General features: G+C 37.0%; 1 protein-coding gene across 1 annotated transcript in view; it reads left to right on the top strand.

Annotated features, from left to right (window-relative positions):
* ARHGAP12 (Rho GTPase activating protein 12) overlaps positions 1–15818 on the top strand; it is a 73707-nt gene that overhangs the window by 30201 nt on the left and 27688 nt on the right. Inside the window, exons 3-4 of the mRNA XM_074156798.1 lie at positions 6205–6345; positions 7959–8039. Of these exons, the coding sequence (XP_074012899.1) occupies positions 6205–6345; positions 7959–8039 (222 nt within the window). The remainder of the gene's footprint in view (positions 1–6204; positions 6346–7958; positions 8040–15818) is intronic.

The raw sequence follows: 15818 nt of genomic DNA, 5'->3' as shown, positions 1-15818 counted from the left end.
CTTTCTCAGTGTATTTGGCATATTTTTGGGGGAGACAGGGAAGGCGGGGAGAGTGTGATGGTCCTTCTAGAAATGGGATTTATGGGGATGCGTTGAAAAAGGCCATGGGAATTATTTTTATTAGTATCACTTAAATACACAGTAAAAGAAAGGCAGAAGATATATAGGTGTTTGCTACTGCTTGGTTAATGCTGTGACAGTAAATTTAAATATGAGATGTTTTTCTTATAGAGGAAAATATTTTCATAGAGTGGAATTAAGATGGATTTACATACTGAGATGGATGTAGAGAACTCCAGAGTTCTGGAGTCAAAACCAGACCTAATAGAGTTCCACAGCACTTTCTACCTGCATCAAAAATAGTGACATAATTGAAACTTCCATCAAATTAAAATATATTTTTTTTGTACTTAGATTTATACAGACTATCAATAATTCTATATGTTCTATGATGCTTTTGAAATGTATATATATATTTTTTTTTAGAAAGGGGCATATGTGGCTTCAAGCTTAAATAAAATTCAATTAATGAATTCTTAAAGAGGTGGAATAATCATAGCGAATATAAAAAGCAAGTTTAGCTAGATAACTTGTTGCAGCATTTTATTTAACCATTTGCTTAGGAGATTTGAATTTACACACTTGTGAATGATTTCTGTGTGGAGCCTTGGATAGCTGTAGAGCAAACTAGGAAAAAGGACAATTAAGAGCAGTATTTTGTTACCGAATTGTGTTAATTTCAAGAAAATCCTTTTCTTCATTCTGTGAGTGATATTCTAGAGAACAGGAGATGAGAACATTAAAATTGCCATGCTAGAAGATCTGCCTAGCCAAGTGTGTAGGTCCACGGGTAGCAAATGCTGATGGGAGGAGGAAATCCACCCCAGCTTTTGGCAATTGGCCGTATGAGCTTTTGAATATATTGCAATTAGGCCATAAACACATTCTGTAGATTTACCAATGGATTTTTTTCATTATGCAAACCTTTTGCTTTTGCAAAACCTTTTGGCAAAGCTTTGCTGCAGATCTTGCTTAAGAGATTTGAAGCTTTCCGTGAAGTTCTTTATGTTAAAAGATGATTTGAGACAATATTTGAGGTGTGGATATATTCCGTGCAGCTGGTTGCTAGGGAGAGCCAGACAGTGGTGTGTGTTTATCTGAACTGCTGTGGTTCAGATAAAGCAAAGGGATAGCTGGGAGATGGATATTACTGTTTAAATATTCTTAAAATGCTGCTCTGGTGTTCAAACAGTACTTAACTTAATCAGTTTCCTGATTGAAAGAAAAAAGCAAACATTTTCAAGAAATCTTCCACATATTTCACTTTTATACACCCTTTTCAAATATGTGTAGTTTAGGTGGATTTCCTCCTGAGCTACTACATTATTTAGTTTTAATTGTGGACTGCACAGAAATTTTAGATTGCTGGAGGCCCTGTCGTGGAAGTCTACCTCTAGGATGTTAGTAGCAGAAACAGGAGAGAAAGGCAATCAAAGGGTACTTTTTTCCTTCGGCAGTGGCCTTCATGTCAGCTGTGAAGTCTGCAAGCATTTAAACGGCCAAATTTTCTTGTCACAGGCTGGTGGCAGCAACAGGTAAACTGGTGAAATGCTTGGGGCTGTTGCTTTGGTTGCTCTGATGATGGTCTATTAATTTCGTACTTGCTGTGCTTTTGCTGGATAGGACTCTGGTTTTAGTCTGGATAAGGTGATTGCGTTTTTTCAGTAATAACTCTCCTTGTAGTAAGTGTAACTGTTTTTCTGTTTTCATCATTCTTCCTTCTTTGGAAGAAAGTTCTTCCTTCTTCTTCCAATAATTCTTTCTCCCTCCCCACTTGCAAATGATCCCTCTGACTCTCACTCATACCTCTATACCATGACTTCAGCATATGGTTGCGTGATCAAAAAGCTTGATTTTTTTTTTTTATTTTATTGCCCGTAACTTATTTCAGCTCAGCTCTTCTGTTTATTTGTGATGCTTGAGGTATCACAGGTTGGCCTTCAGACAGTTACATCTATCAAGTTTTAGTCTTTGTAAACCAATGGATGATGCATGGTTTGATTAATTTTTGACTAGATGCAATTTTATATTTACAGTAGCACAAGTTCCTTAAGTAATTTATATCGTCTCTGACTGGGTTATCAAAATTTAAGTTTAGGGAAATATATGTTGCAAGGTCATGTAAATCCACTTCCCAGCAGTCCCATGTTGATTTTGAAGCTGGTTTTTTTTTTTTTTTTTTCTTCTGCTCTGCATTTGGGAGTGTACTTCAGATTCCACTGTTCATGTTCACCCTTTTTTTTTATGACCTTTGAGTACTTAAATGAAAATAGTTACAGTAAAGGTTGAGACTTGAGGCTAAGCTACAGTAAAATATAGGACATCCCAAATTTTATCTTATTATGATGACTTAGAGCAAATATTTCTTAATTAGTAAAAGCAGATTTAATTTATTGTAATGAAGTTAAGTTGGCTTTTACACACTAGTCTGAGTTACGCTGATTCCCTTCAGTTTTAGTAACGGAAGAGCATATACAGGCAGGTTAAATGCTAGTTGTCTCTCTACTGGAGGAGTTTGTATCATATTAGGTACCAAAATGGCAAGATGACATAAAAATGGCAACTGTGATCATATATTCTAATATGTAAGTAATATACTAGAAAATGCAATAGCTTATGGTTGGTCCTAGAACTTTGTGATTAGGAAATTGAATTTTATTGGATAGTTAAAAACAGGCCAAATTGTACTTAATTTGTCAGAGATGTTGGTAACAGATACGGCACAAAGCAGTTGTAGGTTATGGCAGTTACTTGGATGGGGTGGGGGGAAACAATGAAGTCCTATCGACAGGGCCTCTAGGAACCTGTACAAGATTGTGGAATTACGGATAAATTTTATCAGAGGTAGTGACTTTCTAATGTACTTAGGGAAGTGCTTAACGGTAACTGGGAGAAAGCTGTTAGACAAGACTGCAAAAGGAATGAGGTGTTATCATATCTGAGAAAGGCAAAGCTCTTAATACCTCACTAGGAGAACATACTATGAATTAGAGACCAACAAATTAACCAGCAAGCTGTAGAAAAGCAACAGGATTTAATTTAAATTGAAAGCTACATTTAAAATGTGGCCAAGATGCAGTTTCATTCCCTGTTTTTTGTTTCACAATAAACAAAGGGTTTTAAAAGCATGCTAGCCTCTTTAATTACTCAGTATTTTTTCTTATTATTTTGATTTTTAGAAGTAGTAGTAGCTTTCAAAACTAGTCTGGTTAAGAGATAAAAGAAAGACCGTAACTGTTGTGTGGTTTTTTTTTTTTTATTAAATGCCTGGTGATGAACTAGTCTCTGCCCTCAAGAATTTTCCATGTAAATGGAAAAAAGCCAAGAAAGTGATATCGGGGACCTTTTCTGTAACTCAGTTTTACGTCACAACAAGTTCTTAGAAGGTCTAAGGCTGGACAGCTGTCTACTTTAGATGGCTTTATTTAAACATGGCATAGTATAACTGCGGATGGGACTCTGAGAGAAAGCATGGATGATACGTAAAAAGCCTACAGGCAGTTAATACAGGAAAAAGTGTTGAAAGTTAAATTGACAGTTGCTGAATGTGGTTTGGCTGCTGTTCCCTAACCCCTGTTGATGCAGCTTTAGCAGTTGTTGATACTAGCTGAGGGTTAAGGAATGCCTTGCCTTGGTACACTTTGTAACAACTCAGGAATTTCATTTAAATTTAGGTCTGCAAAGGCTAAATTCCTACATTGTGTGGTATCTGAGATTAGTTAAGCCTTGAAGCATCAAGATGCCGGCTGAATATGAGCCAGCATGTACCCAGGTCGCCAAAAAGGCCAACAGCATCCTGGCTTGTATCAGAAACAGTGTGTCCAGCAGGACTAGGGAGGTGATGGTCCCCCTGTACTCAGCATTGGTGATGTCCCATCTCAAATATTGTGTTCAGTTTTGGGCGCCTCATTACAAAAAGACATTGAGGTGCTGGAGTGTGTCCAGAAAAGGGCAATGAAGCTGATGAAGGGTCTGGAGAACAAGTCTTATGAGGAGTGGCTGAAGGAGCTGGGGACGCTAAGCCTGGAGAAAAGGTGGCTGAGGGGAGACCTTATCACTCTCTACAACTACCTGAAAGGTTGTAGCGAGGTGGGAGTCAGTCTCTTCTCCCAAATAGCAAGTGATGGGATGAGAAGAAACTGCGTCAAGTTGTGCCAGGGAAGGTTTAGGTTGGATATTAGGAAAAATTTCTTCACTGAAAGGGTTATTAAGCATTGGCACAGGCTGCCCAGGGAAGTGGTTAAGTCATCATCCTGGAGGTGTTTAAAAGACGTGTAGACATGGTGCTGAGGGGCATGGTTTAATGGTTACTTGGCAGTGTTAGATTTGTGGTTGGACTCAATCTTAAAGGTCTTTTCCAACCTAAATGATTGTATGATGTGACTATTATTATACGTGTGCCTTACAGATAGACACATTAACAGTCATTTTTATTGAACAACAATGGTTTTCCAGGAGTTATTCAGTCATAATTCCTGTTAATACTAATAATAACAATATCCAAAGTCTACTACTTTGAACACATATCAATGCATTTAATATTTAACCATTAAAACATAATGAAAACTTAAATATGTGTATACAGTTAGCTATCTTATATAACAGTAGTTCAAGTGGGACCGATGGCACTCTTATCAGCTCCTCAGTCATAACTCTTCAAGTGTAAAAATGGGACTGAAGACTTTTTTTTTTTGCCCCACTGGTTAGAAACTGACACTTCAGAACTTTGTGTTACCTCATGTGCAGGAGAAGTGGCATTGTTTAATCCATATTTTAGATGCCCACATTCTCTAGGGTGTAGAGGATACTTATATTTTTCGTGTTATTAATGACACAAAAATTTCCACGGGTGTTTCTGTGCTTGGTAAGCTGGCTCATGTCAGTGCAAGGAGTTTCTGTTCCACAAGCAGTGAGGTACTTAGAAAGGTAACACCAAAACCTGGTGTGCTAGTAATTTTGAAATGTCACTAAACACATAGGCTCTAAAAACACTGAATTTTTAAAACTGGTGAGTTTTGGATCCATGGATTTTTTTTGGGGTAATATTTAAGCTTTTCAGGAGAGTTTTTTCGTAATTTAGAATTGAAATTTTGCCTTTCTCCTGCTTTATAGATTTCTTCAAAACCCTTTTACTTGTGTTATTGAACCTTTAGCCAATATTTAACTGTCATCATTTCTGAATAGCAGGATGTGTTCCCTCGTAAGTGTTATGCGTCCTACTAGCTGAGGATCCAAGATAGTGTGAAAGAATATCTGCGCTGAATTCCTCGGGAGGCTTGGGGTTAGAGATATTGTTGTGAGAGAGGTATGCAGGGAGATTTGGTTGGTTGTTTTTTTTTGACCCATGGAATGGATGCTTTGAATAATAACTACAATATGTTAGCAAGGAGATGAACAAGGTGTATGAGGGAACAGAAATTTTTTGATGTGTGTGTGCAAAATCTTTTTTTCTACTTTACATGTCAAACTTGTTCCTTACATTATAATTCACTTTTACTTGCAGAAAATCATCTTACACCTTGGCTACCTGTGCCTGGTGGAAAGCCTTTGCTCATTGTCACATGCATCAGAGTTGAAAGGAGGAGAGTGGAAATTCCTAATATTTTAGGATGCATTGCACAAGTACTATAAAGTGCTGGGACCTACTGAGGTGCAACTGGAGTTCCAAGTTGTCCTAATGATTACTGTGTTTCCAGATACTGTTTGGGAAGGGAAGAAAAGGATTTAGGTGTGAAAGTTGGGATGTTGCCAGGAAACCAAGATAGTAGGTCTCCCAAGTTTTTTGAGGCAATGCAGATTACTAAAACTCACTCTCTTCTTCATTCAATAATGTAAATTTGTGGGAATAAAATTTAGATCAGCCAAAAAAATTGGAGTTCAAATTCAAGTAGCCGAAATCTGGTATAGTAGAATTAAAAAAAGTATCAGTATAAACCAGTTGTTCTGAAAAGACTTTGAATTGTCTAGCAAATATAAAATATTTCTGTACTGTAAAAATGCATCTCTTATTCTTCAGTGTAAGATAAAAATGTGAACTCCCTGAATTTATTATTATTCTCTTTCTAGTAAAATAATCTTTGATCTTTCAGATTTCAAAGTGCTTTCATTCTCAAAACTGCCTTGTATCTTTCTGACTACTTGTAGCATCTTTCATCAGAAGAAAACGACCACAGTTCTTGTTACAGCCAGTCAGATAGTCAGTATGGTTCTCCTCCAAAGGGTTGGTCAGAAGAGTTGGATGAACATGGTCAAACCTTATATACCAATGACTATACTAATGAAAAGGTACTTTTTCCTTCTTCTCATCACTTATCCTAGATCTTTTCCACTAATTCACTGTTAGAAATACAGATTTTGTTTCTAGAAGTGAAAAGCATACTGCAGCAGTATCTCCTTTTGTTTTTTAAACATACTTTAAACATACATTTTTAAACAATACTTTAGCAACTGAACTGACTTATTTTTTTCCATTTCTTTACTATCAGAAAGTTTTCTTGTTTCTAGTTGAGTATCAGATTACATTAAATGAACATATCATGTATCATTTTTTTTTTAATTCCTGCCCTCCCCCATCCCCTTGATTACACTTCAGGAATGAACTTCATACCAATGTAATGTTTTTCTCACTGTCTTCTAAGAGCTGTTCTTGCCTACATAGGCCTTCCAGATAGGATGGTTTCGAACTGAAAATAATGCTGCTTTATCACTTTCATCCTTTACTTTACTAGAGATTTTCAATACTGCTTTCAGATGTAGACAAACTTCTTAAAGTACATCTGTATCAGCAGATTTATCTTCTATTCTAATTATGTAATTGTTACTGACAATTTACTGTGATTCTGGGCACCATAAATATTTCTCCCATGTAGGGTAAATGACAATATTTGTTTATATTTGTAAAGCAGTGCATTTCTCTAATTGTTCACTAAAGTTACATTTTGTTTCTTTTTAACTTCAAAAAGCTCATTGAAACAGTAGTTTACCGTATTATAGCACCACCTCTTTTCCACTATATGAGGTGATATATACGAGGTTTATTTGAAAGAAATTTTTAAATAAGTTTTATGTCAGTTTTGGAATTCTATCGTGGTTATCCTATTTTTGCTGAACATCTGTTGAGTACATACCTATGTTTTGGCAAACTTTTTTTTTAATTGCACTGGGATTTATAGAAAACAGTTTTCCTGTCATAAACAGTATATTGGAAGGCAGTCTTGTGAAACCTGCTTGACCTAAGAGCCTTGCTGTGTTTCCATGCATATTTTTGTGCAATCTTCTTGTAGACTTTTGCTCATTACATTTCTTTTCTTTCTGCATAACTAGTCACAGTTGTCATAGTTTTACCTCCTTGATTGTGGGAGTTGCTTATAGAGGTTGCAGAAATTATATTATCATCTTCATGATTTGTTTAGGAACTGCATCTCATTTTCCTGATGCTGAACAACTCCGTTTTTAAAACAAGTGCAATTATCTCTTAAATTATCAACAGTTGCTGGTTGAGCTTCTTGTAATTCTGTAGTTTTATGTAGAAAATCCTTACACAGATGTGATGCAAAAATTGTGCTATGTTAAACTGACAGTGTAATGTTGATAAGAGTGAGATATGCCATCTTCAAAAAACATCTGTTTATCACAATCTCTCATGTGATATTGCAGGACTGCTTTCTGAGTAGTTACAGGAGGAAAAAAATATTAGTGAACCCAGTTCAGGAAGATGAAAACTGTGTTGCTGTCAATGCTAACTAACCGTGGTTAAGTTAATGGAGATTGCGCATTAGATGCTGCTGAAGTGGATATCGTTTTATTAAAAATTAACTTTAAATCCCAACTATCAGAGATTTACTATGTTACGACTGTCACTCTGATTACATTTCCTATCATCCCATTTCTTTCTACAGTGGATAAAACATGCAGATGAACAAGGTAGACCTTACTACTACAGCGCTGATGGTTCCCGATCAGAATGGGAGTTACCGAAGGTGAGTGACCTAAAAAAGAAACTGACAACTTGGGGGCTTTCCCCTCCTCCTCAATAAATGTTCTATGGGGTCTTTGATGGGAATTACTTGCAACAAGAGGACTTACATATTGCACTTGGTTATTTCCTGCGTTTTTGTGGAATTTTTCACTGTGAAAAGAAAAAAATATACTCAAGGACATGGAAAGTGGATGTATCTAACTATTCAGATGTCAGAGAAAATCTTGTATCTTTGCTGAACTGAGCTTTTCATGCAAAGCTGCAGAATAATTTCTGTGATTTTGCTGTGATAAAGAAAACCTCTATAGGAAAAAAGAAATTTTTTTTTACTACAAAACATTCCTGGGAAACTAGTCTATTTTTAGTATCCTCCAAAATGCTTGTACAGACAGGTATAGAAAAATAGAAGCTTCAGCAGAGTTTTGTGGTATATTTGAGGATGACACAGTTTCACCAGAAGTGTGTTCTGGTATATATTAATTTTGTAATGAAAATAGGAATTTGTAGGACAGCAACAGAGCCAGAGACACTTGGTAGTCTGAGGATGTACCTAATACTATTTAATTCTCATTTTCACTTTGAAAAAATATAGGACATTTGTCATAATACTTCATTCTATGACTTCTGCAATGCAGAAAGTTTTGACTGTGAAGAAGTTGCTTTCCAGTAAAATAGATTGAGTTTGGATTTGAACTAAATAGCAAATTAAGTTAGCTTTAATCCAACGACAATAGGTCACAAAGATAATCCAGAAGTGTTACCTGAGGCACACTAGCATAGAGGATTGGGGTGTAGTATTTGTGTGTTAGCGCATGATATTCTAGTGGTTCTAAACAGACATCTGCGTTCCGTTGTATTAATAGCCACCTACAGAACAAAATGTAGCCTCTGTTTCGGAGTTTGTGATCTGATATGCTTTAGTTCTTGTTTATATGAAAATTATCGCATATTACTGTTAGAAATTTTCTTTGAAAATTATTTCACATGAGCCATTTGGGCAGAACGTACTCTTTAATTGCTTCTTGAAGCTAGGAAATCTTGGGTGGCAGCAAATATAAGGTTAACAGAAGTAAATGAGCAATTGACTCTTGGGGTCACAGTCCCAGAGCCTATGTATTTCCAGAAATCCTTAGCTTTTGCCTTTAAAAGCTGTGGAATAGATTAAATATTCCAGCAAAAGATTTAGCTAGTTTCTGTAATGATATATCTGAAGAAGATACAGCAGAGATTTTACACTTGTAATTGAAGTGTGATTGAAGATTAGTCTCTCAAAAATCTTACTGAAGCTGGTTCCAAAAGTGCTTAGGAACAAATGAATTGGAAAGACAACGTAGACCACAGAACTTCTTTTGAAGAAAAATAATCTAGACTGAAAACTCATAAATGGTGAGAAAATCGTAGAAAGACTTCAGCATTGTAATTCTTGCTTAAATGAAAATAAAGTTACTAGGGAAAAAACCCTACTCTTGGTCCATTTTCCCCCTGTGTATTTAGTTCAAATATTGCCTCCCAAAATTTGTTGGGAAACAAAGCGATGGAATAGCATGGTCATGCAGAGCTGTTAAACCAGAAAAAGAAGATAATCTGGACTTCATTAGAACTAAAAATCATCTGGAGGTTTCTGGAAATAGCACATTAGCTGAGCTAGTACTGTAACACTAAAAATCTTCTCTGTTATACCGTAAATGTGAACATGCTTGGGAATAACACTTCCAGTATTCTTGTAAGTATGTTAAAAATTGTGAGGGTAGATGTTGGGAGAGCGGGGGGCAGTTACAAAGTAAATTACTTTAGACAGTCTCATAGAAAGCCCTCCAGTCATGTATATTTAAATAAGATCTAGAAATAGCTGAATGCCTCTGGCTAAAAATGATGTCTTGGATAGAGTAGCTTTGACAACTGCTGAAAAGTCCATTAAAGCGCACAATGAGTGTGACCCAGCTTTTTGCAGTGAATGAGGAGAACATACTGAATATTCTTTAAAATGGATGATAATCTTTAACCATAATTTGCACTACATCTTGCAAGAGACTTTGAGTTTTCTCCTATGCTTATGCATTCTGCTGCATTCAGTTGTTGGTTCTTTCCAATTATTTAAAAAAACAACCAACCAACCAAAAAACCCCAGCAAATAGAAGTTCATTCCTCCATAGATCACTGTGATAAAATGTTTATTTCATTTGTAGTGAATGAATAGTATCTAAATTGTGTTGAGAAAGGCTACAAGCCTATTCCAGAAACCTAGTTTTCTAAAAAGTTTTATAATTTAAGCAAATGAGAAATTGTATTAAGGGGAGGAAAAAGTTAAATTGATCTCAGGAATGAGAACTCTCTAATTTCTAAAGTTTAAAAATGCTAATCTATCAAAATGACAAAAAAGTGAGGAAAACTATATAATAAATATTGAATAAGTAGCTTAAAGGGGAGGTAGAGAGGACAACCCAATAAAAATTAGAGATTAACGGTGTCTCAGATTTTCAAAATGCACTTAGGCTGATATCTGGTTTAACAGCGTGATGCTTGACCATCCTCGGACTGACCTCTCTGATCCAGCAGTAGACTTTGAAAGAAAATGTGTATGCTATAAGCCTCTGGAGTGAACTCATAGTTTCGGTGTTAATATTTAGAGACTCTGATACTGCAATTACACTTTCTCTTCTCAGAACTTCCTGCAGCATTAGCTCCCCTCGCTGTATCCCCAGAGGAAGCGCTAGGTAGAGGAGCTTCATTTTTTGGCAATTTTAATAGACCAGCAGGCTGTTAATTCATTCTCTGTGCACTGTCAGCATTGAGTATGAGCTCAGGGGCCTCAATTTGGATACTCAGGTGAACGATTTCTCCAGTCTCCTGCTGGAGATGTAAATGCTGTCAAACAGAGCATGCTATCTGAAAAATTACAATAAAACACAATATGGGTAATACCAGGAAGATAAGCAATCAAATGGTGAAAGAAAATGATGAGAACATGTAAAAAAGGCCTGGTTGTCTTATGGTAAATTTGTCTTGTTCTGAGCTGTGCTACTTGATTTGAGGTAACGTACCGTGTGCGTTGGCATTTGTATCTGCTGTAAGTTAATGCACTAAGCAGTACATTAGCAATAGTGAATCATCTTCACATTCTTGTTATAAAATTTGGGATTGCTTGTTGAAAGTTGAGATAGTTTTAGCTGATGTGAGGATCTAGATGGATTTTAAGGACAACAAAGCAACTGATATGACAGACCTGAGATAAGTATGAGAAGGCAGTAATTTTTTTTTGCTTTCTCTTTAATGTGTATATTTGTATTCAAGAGGCATGATCTCGTCTTCCTCATTTGTCCTGGTGTTTTGTGGTTCCCACCCCTCTCCCCTCCTCCCAGATAAGATGGGCAGGGGGAAGGTGCCCCCAGCTTTTGCTTGGGCAAGCAGCAGGACATGTGGCAGTCAGTGATGACTTGGAGTTCTTCAAAGATCAGCAGTCTTAGTGATCCGGGGGGTTAGAAGGTGAAGGAATGGACATCCAAGGTAGCAAAGTGCATAAAGTGGGTTATCCAGAGGTGTCTTTCAGTCATTTGTATATTTGGGATAGAGCTGCTTGTCCCAGTGGTTTCCTCGTTCTGCGTAGGTTGTGTTCCTCCAGCTGCTGCCACCCAGCTGTCCTGTGGCAGAGAATGAAGATTCTTATTTCCCTAGAGGAAGAAAGGGAATAAAGTCCTTAAAAAGATGAAAATTCTTTTTAAAATGTAGGTTTAAGAAAAATATGGTACTGATTTAGTTGGTAAGAAAAGCAAAAGCTGTAACATAAGTATTATGTCCATTGCAGCACGAAAAAAGTTTATTCAAAGTCAATGACAGTAGTAGCACTAAAGAGTGGTTTTGTTCTGAGGCAACGTTTAAAATTAAAAAAAAAAAAAAATTAAAAATTTCAGACAGTTTATTGGGACAACTGCAAATAATATGGTAGAGTATATAAGATGCTAAAGGGTACTGGATATCAGAACACTTTTAAATGCTGCTGTTTTGATCTCTGATTGCAGGAAGGTAAAATGCTTAACTTTGGGTCCTTACTAACTTTTACTGTCTTGTTTTCCACTTTTTTCTCCCTTCACCCACCCAGTTCCTTTCGTCTGACTGAGGATGTTGTTAACGCAAACCAAGAAAAATCTTTTTTTCTCAAAGCTGACAGATCTGTGTCATCTCCATAAGAATGGGGACAACTGCTACAAATAACTTGGATGTGTTACATTTATTTCAGTCACAATTAGGCTGGGACATGGCCTTGAGCCATGCCACCAATTGGGGTAAAATGATATATGAATCACTTGGCCAGTTGAGAGAGTTAGAAAATTTTATTCTGAGGCAAAGGAAGCCTTTAAATAGCTGGTGAAGGCATTGAACAAATTCAGCAATGAAAATAACCCCGTGTGATCTAAATTTACACTGCTAGTGTCCTTACCCTACACCAAGAGCTGTTGTAACAAGAATTCTGTGTTACCTGGTGCCTGCGGTCAGAGGATGAACAGCTCTCCTGTCCTCCTTTCTTGATAGGAGGTTACCCCAAGGAAATGGGAAGCAAATGGAGGTCATGTGCCGGAAGGGTTAATGTAATGGGGCAAAACAGGACAAAAGTTTGTGGAGGATTTTCAAGGAGCAGCAGCGTGTATATTCGGAGCTGTGTGCTGCATTATCAAAAGCTTTAGATGTAAGAAAATAGCATTGCACTCTAAGAAGATGCTACTAAGGCACATTGTGTAGCAGATATCGACCTACCAGGCAGTGTGTAGTCGTGAATGGGTCAGGTTTATTGCAATATATGGCCTTTGCCTGATCTCTGTCTTCAAGATTACACCAAGGCTTAGGCATAGAAAGCCTGCTTAGAGTTATGTAAAAATAAGATTTTGTGGGAGGCAAGGAGAGCCCAACCTAGTTGCTTGTCATTGCTGTTAACAGTGAGAAATATCATTGCAAAGGCTGTAGGAGAGACAACAGCTCTGCAGGTGAGACTATAGAGTGTCCAAAAGTGAACCTGCCCCAAAACTGTACTGCAAGGCTTTTTGCAGTAGGAGGGTTGGGGGGAGAGGGTGGTGCTGGTGGGGCAGACCAAGGGGTAGCAGGGGTGTAGGCATCTGACCTGGCCACTGAAAGCTCTGGCTGCTACTCTCAAACCAGTGCGCTCGACCCAATCTAGAGCATGGCTAATATGGCTGGATAATGCAGTCTGAAACTGTATCTGTATCTCACTGTGATTGTCTTCTCTTTGGGCATCACAGATCAATCCATTTATTTTAAAAGTAGAAGATTGTCCTGAGCCCAGAAGTACACAAGCTTTCTCTTTTTTCCCCTTAGTAGTGTGTTCTACTATTTGTAATGAATTAAACAAACAACCCCCCCAAAAAAACCCCAAACGCTTCAGCAAAAAATGTTTACTTGACACCTCTGTTGTGAGAAAATGGGGTAAACATGTCAAATGTTCCTTTTAAGGACTTATTAGTTTACTAACGCTGTTTATATCACCAATGCAAATAATTTAAGCTGCGAAGATACATGGCTCAGTGTCCCGAGTTGTTAACAGTGCTTTGTTAATGAACCCCACATACTGTTGCTTTGCTTTCTTGTTAAATGATTTGTAAAACTAGAATTTCATATTACTTTACAGGCCCTTTCTCCTTCAAGATGGGGCTGTCTGTTGGCTGAGTTGACTCCTGGTGGCTTGTGATGGTATCAAAGGCAGCTATTAAATATAGTTCACCTGTAATTAGGCTTGTGCCTATTTGCTGACTCAATATAGATTTAAATTTAAGGAAAATTACCGTAAAATAAGTCTTTGACTGTTTAAACTTAAATTCTTGAGTTACTCAAATGGAAAGTACATGGAGGATTTCCATAAATAATATTCACCAGTGTCACTGAAATGTGCATATATTTCTGAAATAAATGTTTCTGTTTCTGAACTGCTCACTTAAATGCTTTAGAACTGCAGCAAGGAATGCAGTTTGTGGCAATGTTCTGCTATTTAGACATAGTTTAATTGAAAATTGTTTAGATTTTATTCGTAATACAGGTAATTTTGCTGCATATTGCTTAGTTTGCTGATGCAGGTTGAGTTGTAGGAACATCTGCTGAGTGGCAATACAGTAATAGCAATACAGTACGCTGGTATTAGACTGCAGCATGAATGATGGTTCTGTTTTGATTTAACAAGGGAACAGAGTTGCTTAAACCTCACCATTGTAAGGAAGCAGTTTTCCTGTGAGTGTAAATGTGCTGAACCCAGCACAGAGTCAGTGCGATCTCAGAAGTGAATCTCTACAGTGACAACTAATTCATTTCTGTCTGCGCATGAACTACCAAATTTTATTTTCAGTTCTGCAAGATCCATTTACTTGGAAGTGTTTAACTACTGTTGCGGATATTGAAATAATTTAATGAAACACTAAAGTTATAATTTACCTTTTAAGTATCTATTGACTTAGTGGAGCGTGAACTCTGTTCATAGTAAAATACAAAGCTAACGCAAGCATAGTGACTGCCGTGGGAGTAGTAGTGCTGGTTCTTAATTTGGGCAATAACTGTAAATGCATTATACAACTTAGCTCAAATTCAGCATTTATATTGTTTAGGTTAAATCTTGCCATGCTTTGTTAGAATAACCTATACCTACACACACTGTTTTTGAAGACCTGAGGCTCTGTGCTTACAGTAGGAATTGGTAGCAGAAATACAGAATTCAGTGTGCTTGCAAAAGATTATTACTTTAGGCTTTTTAAATAAAAAGGGCACTTGACTTTCCTTTGTTACTTCTTACCCAGTGGATTCTAGTCATTTACGTGACTCTACAAATGCTGCCTTATGTTTCTTTCAGTCTTCTGACACTTAATAGAAATAAAGAGGTTTTTAGTGACTTTAAAAAAACCCATACATTGATGTTGTCTTTTCTTGCTTGTATTTTCAGTATTAAACTTCATTTGAAATAGTTTCATAATTCTTTATAATGCTACCTTAGTGTTGCTGGTGATGACTTAAAATGGCAGTGCTAGTAATGATAAGTATGCTGCAATGCTAAGATCTAATTAAATGCTGGGTCTTTCTCATGGCCTTCACATTTTCTCAGCCTCTGCATCTTTGGATGCTCTTAAGTTATTAGAAGACCTCTGTCCTGATAAATCCATTCTCTCCTTGACTATTACAGCTCTGCTGAGTCTTAAAACTATTTTCTGCTAAGTATTTATTTTCTGTGCTTATGTATATTTCACACCATCAAATCCTTTCATAAGTAATTTGATGTGATTATTTTGAAAAAGCAAGTCCTAAATTCCGTGTCTCCTCTCCTAGGCTTCCTAAACCTTTGGGTCAAAAAGAATGGTAGCCAGACAATCATAACACTTAATCTAAAAATGCCTTACTGCGGGATAATAGGGTCTTCGTTTGCTTGTACAAGAGCTGGACAGGCAGTATAGTACTGTCAGGGCAACATGATGAGTTAATGTTTAAAACCTGTATTTATTCTAATTCCTTGATGGTTCTCAATATGTTGGTTGGTTGCAAAATCAGCAGTAAGCTGCTGCACAAGAAATCAAACATCTCTCTGCCGATGGAGAGTATTATTCCAACAGGCCAGTCTTAGGTACTGCCTTGGAGAGGACTATAGCAGAAAGGACAGTTCTGAAAACTAAATGCAAAATAAAGCCATGGGTATTTTCACTCCCTGGGTGACATCAGAAATCTGAAAGTTTGCACTGTGAAGGTGTGTGAATGGTGTGTCCAAGTCTTGTTTGCATGGATTAGATTCTACTTACAGTTT

This window comes from Numenius arquata, chromosome 12 (genome assembly GCF_964106895.1).
Source record: "Numenius arquata chromosome 12, bNumArq3.hap1.1, whole genome shotgun sequence".
Taxonomy (NCBI): Eukaryota; Metazoa; Chordata; class Aves; order Charadriiformes; family Scolopacidae; genus Numenius; species Numenius arquata.
The sequence above is the reverse complement of the archived record's forward strand: the minus strand, read 5'-3'. Positions and strand labels throughout refer to the sequence as shown.